Raw genomic sequence first — 22,603 nt, 5'->3', positions numbered from 1 at the left:
TGAAGTAATGCCCTGTAATAATGCTGACGGCGATTTAAAGTAGACCTAAATTACAGTGCCTGAATCATGTCATCACTCTGACCATAGCACCCTATTTAATGCCATTTAATGTGTTGCATCGTTGTTGATTTTTGATAATAGATGTAAGTTCTTTGAAACTACAGTCTGCATTGTGGAGCAGGCAAACAAACAGATGAATAGGTACAAAGAAGAAGTTGAAGTTGGATGCCTACTTGCAAAGCTAAGATGGTAACCATGGTAAACCTGTTAAGTCTTGAACATCAGCATGTTGAGAACACTGATTCTACTTGTATTTCGCAAAGTGTTGCGAAGTACAATAAAAGTCTTGTTTCTTTATGCAATTAAAAGTAAATGCCAGGACAAGAAAATGACATTAGAAGCACACATACTAGCTTAAGAAAACTTAAAATAAATAGTTTCGATTTACTTTAAAGTAAATTGAAGCCATTAGGGTGGACAGCAGAGCTACTCCACTTGCAAATAAGCGTCAATGGCTGCACTGTTTGGAATGATTTGAAGGGCATCCAGAATTAGATAGGGATGATTTACTGAGGAAAATTACGGCGGTCAGGGATGGGTTTATTCTGCTGCATGTCTGCGTCCTTGAAGTTGTTTGATACAGTGATATGGTGTCCTTGTTGATGTTGCAGTAGAGAGCACTTTATGTACGGGGGCTTGAACCAACAGCCTGTTAGCTCTTAGATGGCTTGCAGAACCAGTCTGCAAGTGTTGTGGCCAGTGAAAGAGACAACCTTCCATCTCTGCTGGCAAAGGTCAGGCCTGGACACAGGCCCCTGCTTTTCAAAGGTCTTTTGTCATCCTGACCACAACAAACAAGTGATCCATTCTTAGCTCAGCGCTAGTGTGCTTATAGTGCATGAAAACAAGCGTGACTATTTTAATTGTAATTAGAGGGAGAAAATTGGTGTAGGGACTGAGCCAATTGGAGGCAACGAAATACAATATGTTTGTGTTTGTGTGCCAGTGTCTGTTACTATATGAAGATATACTCCTTGTGTGTTTGTCCAGGACAAGCACAGTCACAGGACGTTTGAGTTTTCTTTTTGATGTGAATAATGAAGTTATCATGACTGATACTATGTGAAATGGCACTGTAAAATGTAACGGTCAGAGGCCTTAATTGTTGCATGTTTAGTCATACAGTTAGTTCATTAGTTAGTGTGAAACCCCAGAGGGGATCTGCCTTTTTTCAGTCACTGCTTCATTAATATGACTCACATTCTAACATTTCAGTGACTGTGTGTCATTGTACTGTCATCTTAGCCATTTAAAACAGCAAGGTAGGCTGCTCAGTGAGGCTTTTAGCAGTGTTTCCACCAGTATTTCATAAGGTCAGTTTGTGAACACTACCAATTAGATTGCTGTTCTTGAAGAAACCAAGTGTTTTCTTTCCAACAGAAGGGACCCAATTAAATGAGCTGTGTAGTTGGTATGTTTCTACTGCCTTGACAAAGAAAGGTAGCATTAATAAAATCAGATTTCTTCGATGTGACTTTGCTGTTTGTGCTGTATTTAAAATGTTTACATCCCATGAAGTTTAAAAGAAGTGGCAACAGGAATTTCCACCAGTGCAGATGACATTGTGCTCTAACTACACTAAAAATGCACATTACGCAAACTGTTTGATGAGTGGATGTGCCGCAGAATGTAATTTTTCTTTTAATGGCTACAATTGCAATCCATGTACAGTATATGGTTGCATAAATTACAGGCACAACTAGATTGTTAACTGATGTTTTATGATTTCTGTGTCTTCAGTTTCTGGTCCCACACAGCACTGTCGAGATTTTTTTAGAGTATGTGTAATATAGGTACATACATATTGGCCAAGAGGGACCTCCTTGTCCTTCTAGTAGGCTCAATAAGCTGTCATGACATATTTTTTCTGATACCATTATGGGGGATAAAAGCTAAATCATATGTAGGACTGTCATATGTCTAACTCAATGATCCGGGCTCCACAGCTAACTCCAGTTAGTGTTAGTAAAACTGAAAATACACTGTAGTATAAAGTTTAGGTCATACCACTGCACATTTCAATGAATATGCTCCTAAAGCCGTGTAAAAATCAGTTTGTGTTTCTAAGGGATTAAACAGTTTGTTCTTCCCCTTGCCACAGACAAAGCATGATCTTACTAAACTCACCCCCTCCCCCACTTCCCTACATTTGCTTCAGTCAAACGATTTATGTCTAATTACCGGGTATAAGCTCTGCACTTCCTCTGAAAGGCTCCATATTAGAAACCAAATCTTATAATTAACCCATCCTCTCACACGAAAGTAATGGCAGTGCTCTGCCTTGTCAGAGGCCCATGTTGACAGTTCTGTCATCTCAGCACAGCCCTCCCCAGCACTGCCTCCCCAAATATGCCAGCAGTTTAAGGAAAGATGAGCTGGCTAATGGACTGCTTACTAGTGGAGAGGAGTGAAGAGATTGACCTTGAAGGGTTTTGTTTAGTCAAGTTGACTGAACAGAGAAAGCATCCATCAATTCAGACAGTTAGGGAATGTGATCCAAATGTCCTTTCGCATACATCTAAATGTCTTAACCATGAATCATCTAATCTCTGTATATGCTACATAAATCGCACATTCAGAACTGATGCTTTCATTTTAACATTTGAAATTTAATTATCAGTGTCATTGTTAGTCTGAATTCATTAATTTTCTAATACGGGTTTTCACTATTTTTGTCCTCCATTTAACATTTCTGTTGAAATCGTCTGTACTATGACTTTGAGCTCTTCATTGTGGTTATTCATGTTTTTCTTTGACAAATTTTTACCTCACTCAGTTTTGGTTCAGCAGAAAAGTGATGGATAGTACAGCGTATTAGACGAGCTCTGTCTTAATTACAATTTTTTGTGAGGAGATTTCCTGAGTTCTAAACAACACTTGTGTAAAACTTGGCTGTCTTTCAGTTTGTTGCCATTGCTAACTGATCTAGGGGAGTTTCAGGAGTGGATTAGTGCTGCTGAAGGAGCTTGTTGACATCAGATGGCATGGGAACTATGAATCCACACACAAGGCTCAGCAATGGAGCTCCAGCAAACCTGCACTGGGCACGTAGAGAGAGGAGGAAAAACAAATAAACTAAACCCTAAGTAAGTATCCCCACAGTTGGCTTGTTCCCATAGACATTTGGTAGAGAAAGAAGATGGATACAAGCACATTCTGGTTATCAGGGAAGGACTTGGTTAAAAATGTGTAGCTATTTGTAACAATGTGAATGGATTAATTATAAGCTATTGAGCCATTTTTAATTCAAATAATTAGATACAAATTTTTTTTATCAAATAAAGTGCCAGTGTGATATAATCAGAAATGTTTGAACTACTTTTGGTCTGTGTAACTCTTTCCAGATGCTACATAACAATGATACACTATTCAAGTGGAAAATATACAGATCATCCATCTGTCTCATTTCAGGTATATACTAGTTATTTGTGTGTTGTGTTATGTTGGAGGCTTGTACAAACTGGACACTTGGTAAAAAAAACAAACAACAAAAAAAAAAACATACAGTATAAATCAGTGCCCAGTATGAATATTAATAATCATACTGCCAGCACAATCCACTCAGCATCAGATTGCTATGTAATCCCACAGTAAACTCTCGCTAAAACCTGAGTGAGTCATTATTATTACAGATAATCCTCTGGTCTGGTTTATGTGACGTGCTGGTGAACGCAGGACTAAACTACACACACACGCTCACACACAAACACCAATCTGTTTCCAAGCTGATTGCATTTCAGCTATTGTCTCAGTTTCAGCAGCCACGCAGATCAAAGCACAAAGCAGATGGCTGTTGCGTATAATGTTACCACGAGATTGTTTTAGTCTTATTGATGTGCTGCATGAATGCTGTCAAAGGGCTGTCATCAGCTAAATGTATGGCCCAGTATTCACTTGCACTTAACAATATCAGGGCGTTACACACAGTTCCACAGTGAACGGAATCTAGTTTAGAACATGAGCCATAGATGGACATCTACTCTCAGCTAGGGCTGTGCACTGGGAACCCGTTCCAACTTAGAATTAGTTCCAAAGTTTTTATTTCAAAGGAATCATTAAAAAGTTTAACTTTGAGTCTGCTTGTCAGTTTCTAAACCAATTGTGCTTGGGCTAGTTTATAAACAGTGTTCTGCAAACTGCTAGTGTTAATCTGCTGCGATCAGTCTATGCCATTAGTCGTGTGAGTTCAATACAAGTGTGTGCTCCCGTCTTCTAATATGTTTGTCTTGATAAATTGTGAGTCTGGCATTATTCTCAGTTAACGTATTTCCCCTGAACTGAGTTATTTGATTAGTAGGTAAATGACACAAATTGCGCAATTGAAACAAGTGCTACAATGCAATTTACAAAAATGTGTTTGGACTTCGCTGTCAGTATGGCAAATTAGCCAAAATATACACATTATATATACCACAAAGGAGACCACTGTTGCTGCAGTTAAGAATGCATTATTACTCCTCCAAGGAACACGGTGGAGTTATGTGACGACTGGCATTGCTTTGTCTGTCTGTTAGCAACATTTCTCAAAAAACGGATTAACCGATTTCCATGAAATTTTCAGGGAAGGTCAGAAAAGACACAAGGACCAATTCATTAGATTTTGGCAGTGATGCGGCTTATAGTATGGATCCATGGTTTCTGTATCATTGATAATGGCATGGCATCGCTGTAACTATGACAACAAGTGAACACTACATCAGCTGCCTGCTGACGATGACATGATTGTGATCCTACTACAAAGCCACTGTATCGCACTTATCAGGACTTATCTGTCAGAAATTATACAAGGAATGAGCAGCCTTGGCGGAGTACTGCTTCTAGTCTAACTCTGTGATTTTCCTGTTAACATTTATCCATTGCACACCTTTTGACTGCTGTAGTACCATGACATGAGTAGAGAGTGTATTTCTCTTCTGTGGCAGCAAACACAACACACAGACTTTCAGTCACTAAGAAACATAACTACGCCTTATAGCAACATTTTACTGTGACTGCAGCAGCATAATGGTTCTTATTTGAAACATCCGGAGAGACTCGCCTCACTTATCTATGTAATCACCCTCAAAGGGGATGTGCAGTCAGGCTGTGGGTTTGCTAACCTCACTAGTTGAAAAGGATAGCAACTATATTACTTCATATATATAGTTGCTTATCTCTGCTGAACTATTAAGTTCAGCAGAGATAAACTGTAGCGGGGGAAGCACTCAGAATCTTTATTTTAGTGAAAGAATGAATACCACACTATAAACGTCCTGCGTTGTAATGTTACTTTTCACTTTCACACTGCAGTCTACCAATGACTCAAAAACATGAGTTTAGACTTCTGGAGTTTCATACATAACAATTAAGGAAGCAATAGCGCCAACTTGCAAGCTGGAATTGTGTGTCATAATTCTGTAGAAGTGGTTTCCAGTTTCAGCATGTCTGGCTTAACGCAGGGTAATTTTACAGTGTTTTTACAGTGTTTGAGCAGAGTCACAGGTGAGCTGGTGTGCTCATGCTGCAGTGGTTTTGGTGGGGTTCGTTGAGAGAGAAAGAGGCAGGGACTTAATAGAGCTGCACATTCTCAAGCAAACAACATTGTTGAAATACATCTAAGCCTTTTAATAGCATAGAAAAACTTCTACATATGTAACTTTACACAGAGATGAGTTTTTAGAAATTTAGTCAAAGACTGGGGGGGACTTGTAATTCCTGTTAGATTTATCTGACATAACACCTTACCCATTACGAACTCAACCAAAATGTCAACAGTAAAATTCTAAAATTTTTTGGACCCCTTCACTCCACCGATTTGCCAGTTGCCAACATACACATAAACAGACTGCAGAAGCACAGTAGAGCCAAATACTTGAACTGGGGTTACCATGCTCATCCTTGCTTGCTTTTTAAACAAGCAAAGGAACCCCCCCCCCCCCCCCCCACCACCACCACCACCACCGACACACACACACACACACACACACACACACACCTCTCCTAGCACCCAGGTCCAGGAGGTGTGCCAAAACCAGCCTAACACTAAACATTCACAGCACCGGGGAAGAGAAAGCAAACTCTGGGAAGGTACAGGATTGACGTCAGAGAGAGCCACATGTAAGAAATTCCTTCCTAATTACTGGGAATGTGCTGGCTTATTGTATGAAAAATGTTCCAGTTCATATTCATCTTTTAATAGGTGTCTTTTTGTTTTGTAGTTCATGGTAACTTTCAGGAGTGATTTAGTTCTCTCTGTTCTCACATATTAGTCAGCCCTAAAATGTACCGTCATCTCTATTGACTCCTTTTTTTCTTATCCCCTACCAAGTTCCATTTTTTTCCTCCTCCTGCTTCTCCTCTCCTTTTTTCTTCTCCACCTAGCTTCTGCTCCTCTTCTCCTTCCTTCCTTCCTCCCTCCCTCCCTCCCTTCCATCCTTCCATCCTTCCTTCCTTCCTTCTTTCTCTACTAGTGTTGAGGTGGGTAATTTAGAATGACCAAGTGACACCTCACACCCACTTCTGCAGGCTCTGTTTTCTGTGTGCTGTAAAGCTGATGTGTTTGGATTGTTTCTGCTGACCCACCAGTGTTGGTGCTGCTTATTCCTCCTTCCAGGAATGTACTAGAAGGAGGCATACATTACGGACTGCTACTCATGGCCTTGTTTTCATAACACTGTAAAACTTGACGGAACTAATTAGGCTTATTATTAACTGTTGTGGCTCACCTTTACTGAAAATAATACATAACTGATATAATTAATAACCGTAAATCAATCTCTCTCTCTCTCTCTCTCTCTCTCTCTCTCTCTCTCTCTCTCTCTCTCGCTCTTTCTCATATATATATATATATCTATCTATATATATATCTATATCTATATATATATATATATATATATATATATATATATATATATATATATATATATATATATATATATATATATATATATATATATATATATATAAAATCACCTTGTTACAAACTTGTGCAAGTGTATAGTGTTTTTGCAGACACACTACACTTTCATTGTGAGAGTATCTTTTCTGTTTAATGTTTTCCTGCTTGTAGTGTGCTGAACTTAAATCACCAAGCCTGCATTTCTGCTGCTTCTAAAAGTGTCATTTAATCCAGGCGGTGGATGGCTTGATAACTGACCTCACTGTGGTAAATGAGCAGTCCTGTCATTCCAGATTAAAGTAATTTCCTTTAGGCAGTCAGTAAATGCTATACCATGCTGCAGTGTGTACTTTGGGGAATTTTGCAACCTTTTGTGAATGTATGTTCAAATCAAGGCCAGTGTAAAATATATAAAGCATTAGCAAGACACCTTTTATCTTTGTGTATATATTTTTATACAACATTTAATACGGCAGAATTGAAGGTTTGCCTGCAGGGATTTTACAAACTTAAGATTTAGCCTTTTCTGTCATACCTATTTTTTTTTTATAATCTGCAAGTTTCACACTTAACAATATTTTCCGTAACGCCACTGTTCATTTGTTACGTCAGATATTTTACTGTTTAAAATTATTGTGATCTTTTGTGAAATTAGTAACAAAAAACGAAATTTAGTATCGATATTTGTTTGAAAATCCTAGTCTGCCATAAAAGCTATTTTTTATGTCAAGATTGTGAGAAAGCCAAGCAAAGCAAAAGTGGAATAAGAGGTCTCTACAGTCAGTTTTTAAGGTCCTCTTTAGAGCCATACTGTAGCACTTTCGTTTGAACAGGCAGGGGATTGGCTGAGATGAGTGTAGAGAATTGATTTAGGAGAAAGGAGTGTGATGGTGAGGTGTGAGCAGGTTTCACATACAGAGGGAGGATTTGTGTTGAAAATGGAGATTGGGGGAACTTTGGGATTTATAGAGGCTCCCATATCAACTGGAGGAGTGCCTTTGAAGCCTTTTCTTTCTCCCTCTGGAAGCATTTTATTAGCGGGGGATACTGATGTGACACATTCTACTGGATGAAGAGACAGATGTTGGAACCAAAATGGAGTGAGCACACAAGGAGAAGCAGGCCATCACCTGGCGAACAATAGTGATGTTAGCATCTGTCTATCATGTGATTCAGCTCCCATTAAAATCATTAGTGATTTAGAGTAGAACAAAAACAGGATGCTTGGCTGCAGTAAACCTAGACTGCCTCCTGCATGTTTTTTGGGGTTTTTTTTTGCAAGTTGTGTGCGTGTGGGCACCATTGTTAGATTTTTATAGCCACCATCAACCCAGTAAAGCTGCAAACTAACAGATTTCTTTCCATCCTGAGTTTCCACTCATATCTATGAGCAGCAGTCTCAGGGCCTCTTAATGCTGCAGACATTTCGTCTTTCCTCACACCGTGGAGTGTGAAGTGTGTCACCCTAACCTTTAACCCCACCCCATAACCTTACACTCCTGCCAACAGCACCTGAGGCTTTGGGACACTGGGACGAATCAGTCTGACCCGCTGTCTTGGCTACTGCAGCCCTGTACTGCCATATAGTTTGCTATTGTGAGATAGCTGTCAGAAAATTTTTCTCAAACTTTCTTGCATTTTCTTTCTGTTTTTTTGACTCCTTTTTGTCTCATAATTCTCCTAAGTCAGGAGTCAGGCATCGAGCAGTTATTGGACAGGTGTTTGCTTTTCTTCACAGGGGAAATATTGGTTTGCACACCATAAAAGATTCTTTATTGCAGTAGTTTTATTGCCAAAAGTAGATGGTGGTGTTGGATAAATCTGTTAGTGGACTTGTGAAGTTGACCATTTTTTCGTACAGTTTCTGAAGTATGTGTTTGTGTGTTTAAGCAAGCTCATGTTTTTAACAGAACAGGTGTCCGTTTGTTTTTATTCTGCCTCAAGTGAGAAACAATATTTATTCCTAGCTTTTGTAAGTACTTTACAATTTAAACCTGATTTTTTAAATAACATTTTTCATTTGAAAATCTGATTCTGCCTGATGAGTTGTGGTCTTTGATGTGTGCTGGACTTGCTTTTCAAGGGTTTTGCCAATATTTATGGTGGTCTGACTTATTAGGGGATGAGGATTTAATAAGACTTTAACATTATTAGCCATGACTGATTACGTTGCCATGTAATATAAACAGGGTTCCTTTGTGGTGCAAAATTACAGAGAATTAGCACCAAGTTTGTAACTCCTCCGAGTTTTCCAGCCTCATTTTTTTTTAGCTTGTAGTATTTGTTTTATGGCCCTTTTACTGTATGACAGTCTCACAAGGTCTCATCAGCATTACAGAGGCAGTCATTTAAGGTCTGATTAGCATAGTTATTTCCAATATCTGCATCACACCAAACTTTACAGACACCAAAATACCCAGATATGTTCCTCGGAGTTCAGTAAGATGGGAACTGAGCTAAAAGGAGACAGAATTTTGGATTTAGACATTAATTTAATGAATATTAATGTTGGTCCATGTCTTCATTAACCATAAACTTTCCAGCATTTGTGGAATAGGATGAGATACTTTCAGTTATGACTTTTAGAAGACACGCCCCATCATAAAATTCTGTCACGTGAGCCTCTTATGGTGAGTAAGAGTTAAAGCTTGTCAATTAAAACACAATCTTAAACCAGTTCACAATTCTGTGTCCATTTTGTGTCTGTAGCCCCTTGTTTAGGTAACAACTGCAGTAAACAAAAGTTTTGAATTCCCTTCTCATTTGCAGCTGTGACTGGCTTCTTCTGTGCAGAAACAGTGCTGCAGGTCATGAGTATGAGTAGAATTAGAACTATCTTTAATTCATTAATAGCATTAACAATCCATCTATGATTACTCAGAAACAGAACTGGGATATTAGAACTGATGGTTGCATGATAAATGTAGAGATTATCCAGGAGAGATCTGTGCTTCCATGTTCAGTAACACTGACGATATTAAAGGCTTAAAAACTGAAAGGGGAAAACAGAGCGGGATAACAACACCTCCAGAACCAATGCCTCCTCCCACTTTGCAACTCAGTATGTCAGGACTGTGTATCTGTTAGCTATTGGGTGGCCCCATTGCCATCACAGATCTGTAGAGAAGCATGGGCATGCTGTTGCTTTCATTTTGCCTGCAAACTTACACATGTACACACATAGTCTATAGAGACTTGCAAGCTAATCACAGGCCTACACAACATGCACACACACACACACACACACACACACACACACGTACACACACAGTTATGTTGATTTAACGTGACTGGACATGTTGGGAATCACACCCATATTCCAGGCATCAACACATACACAGAATACAGCGCTTGTGAAAATGCACTGTAAGACACAAAATGTGTAATTATCTACAGTTTTTTAAAGCCTAGTGGTGTAGTTAGCATGTCATGTCCAGTTTCTATTTGTTTCACTCTTTAAAATACACGCTCAATGTGTGCAAGGTGAAGTAAATGAGCAACAGGATCAGACTGGAACAAAAATGAAGTCAAAACAGAATAATGGGTGATTGTAAGTTATTATTTGAGATAACTCAAGGAAAATATGTGGATTGTTTTTGCATTAACTTTGTGATGCCTCAGTTTAGTATTTCAAACTGGTGGTTTCGGTATACAGTGTAGGTAGAGTTGGTCAGTGCTTTTACTTTAAGAAAAGGCCATCATGTCTGCCTCTTTAATATTTTTGTAATATGAAAAATAAATTGAGATTTCTTCAGGATATTGAGGGGCTCGGAGGCTAAACACTGTAGAGCCTAGATATCCAAAGTTGAAATCAAACCTGGAGTTTCTCTTAACTTCTCATCCTGTGAGCGTTTAAAAATAGTAACACACAAACTTGTGCTGAAATACACTGGAAAACGCCAAGATGCTGGTGATTGTAATGTCAGGCACTACTTGTCTGAGTGATATAGTGTTGAGACAGTTTTTAATTCATTTTTTTAAGTTCATAAAGTATGAAGAAACAGTGTATTAACATTTGAAGAAATGCTTTTTTTTTTGTCTGTTTGCTGGAGGGGCTCCTTTTGACGTCAAAAAAATTGCAGACGATGTGATTTGCCAAAACTTTTGCATTCAGCTGTAAATATTACAATATTTGTGACCCATTATGTAACCAGCAAGTGGAATCTACCATGTGATGACCACATGTGTAATGCTCTTACAAACAGAAAGGCTCTTCTCTCTACCCAGTGACCCCTCCACTTCTGTACAGATGTCTCTCTTTTTGTACGCTTTCAGGCCTTTCCCAAACATGCTCGGATAGCAGCCGTCTTATGTGTCACGGGGATCTCCTGTCTCCCTTTGGACTTACCTCATGTTGCCTGCCTGCTGCCAGACCACATGGCCTCTGTTTGTGAACAGTTATTGTGTGTGTGAAGCACAGTGAGAGTGATAGATTGTAGGACCAGACCATCTGACCGAAAATCTCAATTGTCACATTTAACTCGATAACAACAATTATACGTGTCCAGTAATAATAATTATCCTGTTTGGTTACAGGATGAATAGTTACAGATTGAGGACGTTTGGGCTGTGCTCCAGATGGACTGGTTTGTTGAACTTCTGGTTAGCTGGCTTGCAGCTACCGTCATTGTAATTAATTGATTTAACAATTTTTAAATACAGTCTTATTTTAAATTTTAGCATTTCATTCATTGCCAAGTTTTTGATTATAGTGTACATCTATGATGCTGCTGACGTGTGGATAATTATACACACACTATACCCATCTGTGCTTTCGAGGGTCACATAGGATACTGAGCCTATCTCAGCTGACAGCAGGCAATACGTGGGGTATAGTCTGGACAGGTCGCATAAACATACACTGATCAGGCATAACATTATGAGCACCTGCCTAATATTGTGTTGGTTCCCTTTATGCTACTAAAACTCCTCTGACCCAGTGGGGCATGAACACAGGACCTCTGGGGATGTCCTGTGGCACCAGAATAATGGTAGTGAATTCTGTGGGTCCTGTGGGTTGCAGGGTGGGACCTACCTGGATCAGGATTATGCTGGAACATCACACAGATGCTCAATAAGATTTGGATGTGGGGAGTGTGGAACAGTTTAGCTCTTGTCGTGTTCCCTGGACCACTACTGAGTGATTGCATTGTGTTGGGGTGCATTGTTGTGCTGAGGGGGGCAGCTGGCATGAAGGACTGCTGTTGCTATGGGGGGATGGAGGGGTTGCATGACCTGCAGTGTTTAGGTGGATGGTACATGTCAAACATCCCAATGAAAGTCAGGACTCAAGGTTATTCATTTCACCTGTCAGTGGTCATAATGTTGTCACTGATCGGTGTATAAACACGGTCATTTGAAAAAATAGCTACATCACATGTAAACTGTTGTCTCTCGCTCTCTTTTGCTCTCTTTTTTTAAATACATATTCTGACAAGCAAACTTTTGATCATCTTGGTGTATATGTGCAACAACTGAAGAAAATGTAGATTTCTTCAATCATTTATTCAACAAAATTATCCATAAAGGTCTTGTTCTGGTACTGTACTCACTTTTGCACATGACTGTAGTAGCTACGCACAAACACATAATGTATGTTTACTGTAAACACCTACATTGTCTTGCTTTGTCTTTTTAATTCCAACAGAGTCACACAAATATACAGCAGTACACAGACAGACACACAAGTATAAAAACGCCCAGCAGTAGAAATAAGGTCAAATGCTGTGGTTTGTCTTGTAGGTTTAAAATGCCCAGAGGAAGTGCTTGGTACTTGGTAAACATGGCCGCAACACCAACAAGTGGTTTTTAGCAATGCAGTGGTGAGAAGTTATTCACGGGTCTCGTTCTGCGCATAGGAGGAGTCCTAAAACATCCAGAATTGCTTTTCTGTATTTGATTCGCATTACAAACATGGAATCCTACCTTTTCATGTGTAATAAGGAGTGATGTAAATGAGAGGATATAATGACATGAAAAACCTAAAATGCTGCTATTTTGCCACCACATCTCGGCTTTAAACACCAGTTTTCTTTGGATGGATGGTATGACTTGTACTGGCTGACTAACATGGGATTTTTCAGGTTGATGTTAGCCAGTATTGTTGTGTTTTTTGTGCTTTTCGCATTTGTTTTATAGCTGCAATAGAGATAAACAGAAAGAGAAAAAAGACAATGAGGTATTGCTGTGCAACAAAGGCCCTACTAACTGAGAAGAGACACCTTAACGTTTACACCATCAGCCCTCACAAGATACTGATCAGTACCATTAATGCGTACCATTAACGACAGTCTAGATATAGAATCCTTAACATTTGTACATTAGTTATATTTTTTAATTTTTAAGAATTTGAGCAAATTACACAACAATATAGAATTTAGTTGAAAGCTCAGTGTTCTCTGGTGGAAAACTTCACACAAAGTGAGAAAAAGGTCAGAAAATTCTATGACAGCATTTTTTTTTTAAAGCCTGTATTTCAGCATTGTCAATTTATTGGTCAAGCACTAATTCACAGGCCTATCTGTGAATACTGTCCAAATGGCAATTAGAATAAACCACTGGTCCTGTATTTTTCTCTCTTTCCACTGCAGTGCACTGATGCAAACTAACAACGTGTAAAACTGTATAGAAATGACCACAGACATTGCAACTTAATCTTCAGGGGATATAATTTGTCATCAAGGCTAATTATTGCTGTTGAGATTTGGCAGTTGTGGTAATTTAAGTTGCTGTTATTTACAAGGAAGCAGAAGGTATTTTGACAGCGAAGCCTATAGGGCAGCGTTGTTCAAGGGTTGAAAGCCACACAGAATTAACTCTTCAGTTTAGAGAGACTTCATGTATTTCTGTTCATCTTTTTTAAATAGCGCTTACGACTAGCACCATGTGAACAGATTATTTCAAGCAGAACTTAAATCTTCTTGAGGAAACTGACTTGAAGAAAGAGAAAATTTTCTAAACTAAATACAGAAATTTCAAGTTGATCTGGAAAAAAGTCAGTCACAAGATAGATATCTCATTTTGGAATGAGTCTCTTCATATGCTGGCTTCCCAGCAGATTATCTTGTGGTTTAGAGTGGCGGTGACAGGTTGGCGTTGCTGGCACACTCTCAGACTGGCTCGGAGTTTGGTTGTAGCAGAAGGGCAATTTTGGTGGAGCCTCAGCAGACAGGATGGCATAGTTGGCAGAGAGGAGGGTGGCAGAGTTTTGACGCTGATATCGAGGGCTCGGAATACACCAGACTGAGTTGTAGTGGACCAGACAGGTTTGTGTGACTGGCACACTGTTGGTGATGACTGCCATACAGGTGGAGAGAAAAGTGGCCCAGAACAAGGCATCTTGGCACCTCCACGGTGAAGCAGGAGGAAAGGTGTGTGCTGCTAAACACATTCAACCACACTGGCTGCCTTTGTCTAAAAGTGTGTTTTTATGAATGTTCATGTATTCTCTCTGCATTTTTTGTTGCGTTGTGAAAGGGTACTCCTCAGCATTGTACACCGGGTGTGTATCCACTGAACCAGACACTCCTGCTTCCTGCTATCCTCTGAGCCAACTTGTCATCTTGCCAGGCATCGGTATCTTGGCACTCCCCCTCTTCCTTTTCCATGCGGTGATCACGTATGTCTATCCACAAGGAAGTCTGTCGACACATCTACGCTTTTACAAATGGGATATGACACATGGAAAAAGAGCAAATCACTTTTCTCCCTGAGCTTGGAGGCACACATGTACTTTTTCAGAGCATATATTTATTTTGACTGACCGCATGTATATTCCTAAATGTCACTGGGGAATATTCTTAACTTTTGCTGAGAGGCTTGCATATGGCAGAGGTCAAATAGGTCGACACATTAAAATATCTATCACATAGCATTCTCCGTAACTGTGCTGCACATCTCCATGCAGCAGTAACACCCTGCAGGACAATACTTACTTTAATAATAGCCTTATGCCGTATACAGTACAGTACATTACGATGCCCATCCTCTAAACAGTGTATAAAAACCATTAGTCATACAAAATGTGTCATATCCCTTCTTAACACAATTAAACTTTCAAAGCTGCCTCTTGTTATGGTTTAATTTTCCCACTAAAAACTTTATGCCATTTCAAGTGCTCCTCGTTCCTGTCTGCAACCCTGCCAACACAGCGAGAGCTCCAACCACAGGATGAGCTGTAAGTGGCAGTGAACCTCTCTGGCTCATCTCTCTTGAACTTTATCTCTTGTTACCACCATAACTGCAGATAACAGTTGTACTGTAGAGAGGACAACTATTCAATAAAGCTCTGAGGCAACGAGTGACATGATTTGGACAGCATGGATGAGTACCATGTTTAAAGTGGACAAAAGTGCTTTGCAGATAAATGTGCGAGTATCCACATGGTGTGTTCTCCAGCTGACTGTGTATACAGGCACTCTGTCCATTATGGCTGGTAATCAGAAGTGAGGCTAGAGCAAGGCAGGGGAATTAGACCAGTGCCTGGCTGGAAGATACTGTCACCAGAATAGCTTTCCATTGATTAACCAATTAGAGTCCCAGTTCTGAACATTTTTTACCCAATCACAGTATAGTGGAAAGTAGCAGATCTGTCATCCTTTTAACAATAGAATGACAGAATTTTAAAATATTGAAGTCTACATATTTACTGTTCTAGTGGATTGTTTGGTAAAAATCTAATGCTTAAATATCTTTCTTTTTTTTTTTTTTTAACATTTCTCCCATGTTGTAAAAATGACGTAGGAAAATTGCTTTTGAGAGCAGCAATGCAAAACCCGACATTTCTCAATTTGCAAGTGTGAACTGGACAACATTATCAAATCCTGAAACAGTCAGGATTTTTTGCTTGATAGATGACTGTCATGAATACTGAGATCCGAGTTGTTAGCAAATAGATGTTTCATCTTTTTGAGCATGAGAATGCTTGCTTTAACTACTGATTTTCCTAAATGTCCTGGTTACTGCATGTCCTCCGTGTATTAGATAATGCTCCTCTACAGTGATGAACAGTACTCATCAACAAATAAGAATGTAAACAGTGGGGGCAGTGCTAGTATTCAGCTGATATGTTTTTGTTTTCCCCCCCCGGGCTGATACTGAATATTAATAATTAAGAAGACCATTTATTGACTGTTATAGATTTGCTCTAAAAATATATGTTCTAGTGTCAAAATATAGTATTAACACTCCAAGACAAAAATACCTTGACATGTCTATGTTTGATGAAAAAAAAGCTGTTACACATTTATCCTTCAGTGTTAATAGGCTGTCACTTGTGACATGTCACTAATCAGTGCTGTGACTATAGATATAAAGAAGCGACTACATGAGAGCCAAAGTAGCACATTTTTAAATTCATTCATTTTATTGGGAATTGGATTAAAAAAAAAAAAACAATACCAATCATTAAGTAAATAGTAAATATCAGATCTAATAATTGGCAAGGCCAATAATCCGGTAACCTCTAAGCAGACCTCATCTTGATCTGCAGTAAATAAGATGTACAATAGACTCCGGGCAGCAACACTGGCTGAACATAATGAAGAGAAACTGACTTGTTGCTGTTGGTGCTTTCTTTTTTCCATTTTGTATATTTTTGTCCTTATCTCATTAACATTACTAATCTCCTGATGTTATGTACTGTTTTATGTTCTGCACAAGGCCATTCAATTTGTTGTCTATGGTCTGTTTGGCAGTTATCAGCTGCCTTGAATGCAGCAGAATATAGTAACAATAACTAGCACTGTGACCACCTGTATGCTGTTAAATATAAATGTGTTCAGATTATGATATATTCAAGCTGTTGTAATGTAGTGCTGTTATTTATAACACAAGGTTTAAAAGTACGCAGGTCTTTATCTGTACAAGAGTGTCTCTCTCCGCATATTTGTTTGTTGTGGTTCCCATGGAGATGTTCTCCCATCGTCGTGTGTTAGGGCAGAGAGTACTTGACCTGTCTTCCTGCCCAGGCATTAGAGGTCATGGTGGTCGCAGTCGACAACCTATAAAACTGCCTGGTTTCCATGAGATACGTTTCCTGTACACACAGAGATAAATATACACATATGCGTACTGTCTTCCTTGTGTATTTCGACATTGTGTGGCCTTGCATTAACGTGCACATCAGCAACTCAGTTTTTCCATCACACTCCTCTTCTTTGTTGGTGACTCTGACGCAAGTCATGCAAAGGATTTTGGGAGGGACCAAAGATAAAGATGAAAAATGAGGTGATGGCTGTCATTGTAACAGAGGGAAGATGCACAGTGGTCTCTTGCAATTACAACTCTTTCTTTGTGTGTGTTTGAGTGTGTGATTGCTTGGACTGTGTCTTGCCCATCAAGCTCTGGTGTCATCTTTCTACCATCTGCCACTGCCACCCTACTGACAAGAACGCACAAGCATACACGCATGCAGACATACACACACATACTGTATGCGGCTTTCTTATAATACTCTGTTTTTTCAAAACCCTCTTCTCTTCTCTTCTCTTCTCTTCTCTTCTCTTCTCTTCTCTTCTCTTCTCTTCTCTTCTCTTCTCTTCTCTTCTCTTCTCTTCTCTTCTCTTCTCAGGTTTTTGTTTGTTTATGCTTTCAGGATATGGGTTCTGAGTATCTTATGTTTGATGCAGGTACAAAGGAAGCAGGCTTTTCCCGGAATATGAAATTCCAGAAAAGCATTGGGTGTGCGTTTGCGTGTATGATATGAATATTTAATTCAACCCCTCCCTCCATCATGTATTAATCATGGAGCAGTCTGCTTAGGCTGAAAATAGCGCCTAGCAACCCAGAAAAACAAAATCCATAGTAGTTGTGGGTATGTCATGTGCTGCTGCTCGTTCATGTGTGACACAGCACATGGTCTCCGTTCACATTTTCCTTTCTCCCACACGAGGTTTCCTTTCCTCGTGTCTGTCTCCACTGATGCAGAAATGATGCCGATGAAGACATATTTCCAACCATGCTTTATATTTGCTTCATGGTTTGTAAAGCGCTGATGTCTTTAAAATGTTTATTCGTTTTAGACGTAGACAATATTTTGTTGTGTAGCACACGCTTTAACTGAACTCTGACAGCCTGCTGTTGTCTGCACTGACACCCACTGAGTGTAGACACAGTTAGAAATATGCAACTTTCAGGAGTTTTCTTCCTGAAAGTGGTGATAATTGCAGGATTACTGACCCCACCATTCCTTCATGCTGCCAATCTTAAAGATAAAGTGAAGTAGGCTGACTGATTGCATAATTTCCGCTCAGCTATGTGCGGGGTAGACAGAAACTTGGTGTAGAGATTCAACAAAAGAGCTTAAAATTAAGCACATCAGGTACAGGTAACAAACTGGCTGAGTGTCACTCAGAAGCTGAAATTTCTTCAGGGTGGTAACCTTAGAAACACTCCGTGATTTATGTTAGCAAGCCTCTTACAATTCAGTCCAGAAGGCTAATTATAGCACGCTTTGTGCCCAGTAGTCACACATTGATAGGTTATTGAAATGGCTTCACTCCATCGAATTAACTTTACAAACAATGTTTGTGAGCTGATGACATTTTGATTTAATAATGTCTTCACCAACTACACGAACTCATAGCACTTTTTCATATAGTAAAGCAACACAATGTCAAGGTAACCAGGTTCTTTCATGGCCAAACAGTAAATTTCCACTTGATGTCAGCCCAGATGAACTAGTGATTGTCTTGCTAAAGACGAATCAGAACACACAAGTCCCTAATGGCTGCAAGGGCTGTGGTGCAAGAGCTGGATGAATGTTTGTCTTCAATTATGATAAATACTAAATTTACATTTAAGTTAACTTACCCACCTGTCTAGTAGAGGGCAAAAGGGATGAAGTTCCTCCATCTCATCAGCTCATCTGATGTCCAAACGTGTGTCCGGAAATTAGACTAGAAGTCAGCATTGCCTGAAAACCCACCCATGTACACACATAGCCTATAGAGAGTTGCAAGCTTATCACAGGCCTCAACAACATGCACACACACCTGCAAAAAAAAAAAAAAAAAACATTCCTGACTACACTGCTAATGTATGGGACATGCCAAACCCAAGCTCAGGCCATGACAAGAGTATATTATAGCTTTTATTGGCAACGTGTTTACAGCTGACACTAGGTCACATTGTGACAAGTTAAAAAAAAAAATGTGTTCCATTCACCTTTGACCTTTCAGGAACAAGATAATTATGAAGAGCCAAGAATTGTGGAAGTTCTTCTCCAGTCATTGATTAAGGATCAGGGTCCTAGACATGCTTTAAACCTAGTTCTAAGTTTGCAAACTTTTAAACCATATTAACCTATTTGGATCCTTCAGACATGGACTGAAAATATTCTTAGCATAGTGTGAGTTAATCTTCTGACAGAAGCGTAGAAAAGCACTTAACTTATTACCAAGTGTGCCAAGCCTAATGTTTATCAGATCCTTTTAACACTGTAAAAGTGACATCTTGCTTGTGAATGCCTTTTCATTTACATCCTCTTGAGTTGTTTTCTACTTTTTTTTTTTTTAAAACCACAGATTTCACTAATCCGAATTTCATAAGCATCTCAGTCCACATGTCTACTGTCTCTAATGAGGCTCACAGAAATGGCTGAAATTAATCATATCGACCTTAATCCAGTATTGCATAATCCAGGCATACAGAATTGTTTGAAGTTTATTTTGATAGTAACTATGTTGATACACTCATGATCACATTTAACCCAACTTTTCTTACTCTCTGACAGGTGGATTGACCAGCAAGGAGCAGCCTCTTGAGCTTCTCAAACCAACTTCACACAACCATTTTGGTAGGACTTCTATGTGTGTTTATTACTGTGTGTGAGCTGCATTTGGACTGGTGTTGATGGACTCATAAATTAGTGCTTTTCAGTCTTCTTGTGATTGTTGGCATTCATTTGTCACATACAAATCAATGCTAAAACCTGAAAACCTGAGTGGAAATGAAACTTGAGCACATTACAAAGAGGTTTACCTGTAGACTGAATCTTTCTTGAACTCATTAAGTAATTTGATGAAAAAATGTGGTTAAACCACTGCATTATTCAGTAATGAACATTTGCTGCCTTAAATACACATATGAAGCTCAAATCAATCTTGTGGATTTTTGCCTATTAGTTGACTTTCATATCATAGATATCTTTACATTTTTTGTGAGGAGAGGAAAAGACTTTTCCTTAGGCTTGATTTGAATAGTTTTCCTTGTTTCTGTATTGTATTCATACCATTACTAACTCCAGTGGTTTCCTCCTCATAGACTCCTCAGAAATACACACACTGAGAGCTGAGTGATTGATCCAGTCATATATTAGTGTGTGATGCACCACAGGTGATTACAGAACTCTACTGCTCAATGGGGGATTTGGTGATACCGTGGTTACCTTTCCTTGCTAATGTATGGCTTAAGAATACACTCTGTCAGTGTCTGTTCATGAGGAAACTTATCATTTTGTCTAAAGCATGTAATCATTTCGACCAGCTGACGTTGCATGTTGTTTTTAGCACATGACAATGTATTATTCAGTGGTCGACTCCGTTTGGAGTTTGCACATTTTATGTCAGTGCATATTTGTGCTTACGTGAACGTGCATGTAAACGGAGGAATTTTTTTTAGAGTTTCACGTTCTTGTTGACAGGATGATCACGCCACATCAGCATGTCATCAACCCACAAGCGGTATGTTTGTCCCATGTGGCAGCAGGAAACGCTGATGCAGCAGTGATGTCACAGCTATGGGTGCCAGGACTTGGAGATGTAGGCTGTTAATGGCATGTTTTAATGACTGCAGGGGTGACGCGTAACGGCATAAACACACAGACAGATGTTTGCACATACAGCATTGTGTAAAAGTTTTAAGCACCCTAGATGTTTAGATGCTTCTCCTTTATGCAGTACCATGAGGGAGACATCTGATTGGTCCCAAATTCATTGTGAGCCCGCACAGACAGTCAGAATGAAAAAGAACTATCATTGGTAACAAGAACTAGTCCTGCAACAGATGGTATAGCCCCCACAGAGCCCTGGTCTTAACATAATGGAATCAGTTGGAGATTACATGAAAAGACAGAAGACACTGAGACAGCCTGAATCCACAGAAGAAAAGTCACTCTTCAAGATGCTTTCAACAGCCGAACTCCCAAGTACCTTGAAAAAGTGTATGTGAGTGTATATATATGCAAGTCGGTCTGAGTCTAAGAAAAGGTGGTGTTTTAAAGGTAAAAGGTGGTGGCACCAAATATTGACTTGGTTTAGCTATTTTTTGTTTACTTTTCTTTGTTGGAATTATTATTTGAGACATTATTTTTGAAGGCATGCTCACTTAACTTTTAGTGCCTTAAATCTTTGCACAATACTGAATAACACATACAGTCACATGCAAAACATACTATAGATTATAGGGATCATATGGGCTTTTTTTTTGTAGACGCAGAAAGTTGGAACTCTCTTTAAAATTCCTCTCCTCATCTGTGCTGTAAAAAGACAGATTTAAAAATAAAATAATGCATTTAGACTTTGATACTTAGACTTTACTTAGACCAACACAGTCTGAAAAGGCCAACAGATGTTACCTAACCCTCTTTTATTTCCCCGCTCTTGTCCTGGGCTGAACGTGGGTTAGATATCAACCTTTGTTGAGCTGACATCTTTAATACAGACAGAAATTAATTTAGTGATATTGACATTTATAGGTCATTTAAATGACTCCCTACCGAGTGAGAAAAACAGAGAGAACGTGAATGTGTGGGCAAGTGAGCATACTGAGAGAAGGAGAAATAAATGTGAAAGTTTATGATGTACTGTAATCAGTGGTTTCTTTAAAAAAAAAAAAAAAAAGAAAGAATTTTAGAGCTCCACTGTAGCCCACGTTCTCTGCTAATAATGGTGGATGGGACCAGTGTGGGTTAAACACATTTTCATAGGAAAAAAAGTCAGTCCTATAAAAGTAATGTCAAGTAAGTATCACTAGCTCTTTAATGTTAGTCACATGTTTTTCTGTTTAATCTGAACTTCAAGTACTTTCTGGACTTTTTTTTTTTTTTGACTTGCTCTTGGCTCATTTTTCGCTGCAGTATAAATTCTACAAAACAGAACATCTGTGGCTAAAAGTAAAGAGAAGTTAGAATAGCATAAATTATGAAAAAAAAATGCAATGGAAAATGGAGTTTCTTTGAGTATTTATTATACAAAATTGAAGAAAAAAACAACAACAATACACTGCAATCTAAATGTACAACTTTGTTCCCACTGTGTCAACTGCTGTTACCAATACTGGAAAAAATGATTCATTTATACACTATCGATATTTTACTTCTTTGAATTTCAGTTTCCATACTTGTCTCCTGTGTGCTCTCTTTGTCACAGGATCGCTGGTTTATGTTTGGCAAACGTTTAGATGAGACATGTAGAATAAAGTGGTTTTGGTGAAATATCACAATTTTAAGCTAAGATTTTGTTAATAATTAATATTACACACTATGAAAGTAAAAAAATCTCATGCTCATCCTCTTTATTCAGTTTCTGACTGGTAATCATTGTCAGGCTTTTGGGTTCAGATATGGCTTATGAGTGGATGTTAGGAATACGAATAGCAGAGATACACACAGGTGACAAATTGTAAGAATAAAAACGTTAATTGTCTTAGTAAGCTGTGGGGACACCA

At 38.9% G+C, this 22,603-nt stretch overlaps 1 protein-coding gene across 6 annotated transcripts in view; it reads left to right on the top strand.

Moving 5' to 3' along the window:
- Positions 1-22,603, top strand: part of hdac4 (histone deacetylase 4) — a 136,265-nt gene that overhangs the window by 33,835 nt on the left and 79,827 nt on the right. For 5 of the 6 annotated variants that reach the window (XM_035958405.2, XM_023292752.3, XM_055015579.1 and 2 more), the window contains one exon: positions 19,671-19,733. The exons of the other annotated variant lie outside the window; for it this stretch is intronic. In XM_035958405.2, the coding sequence (XP_035814298.2) occupies positions 19,671-19,733 (63 nt within the window). The remainder of the gene's footprint in view (positions 1-19,670; positions 19,734-22,603) is intronic. 6 annotated transcript variants of the gene reach the window in all.

This window comes from Amphiprion ocellaris, chromosome 11 (assembly GCF_022539595.1).
Source record: "Amphiprion ocellaris isolate individual 3 ecotype Okinawa chromosome 11, ASM2253959v1, whole genome shotgun sequence".
Lineage (NCBI taxonomy): Eukaryota > Metazoa > Chordata > Actinopteri > Pomacentridae > Amphiprion > Amphiprion ocellaris.
Note: the sequence above shows the minus strand (reverse complement) of the source record. Positions and strands in the feature narration are given on the sequence as shown.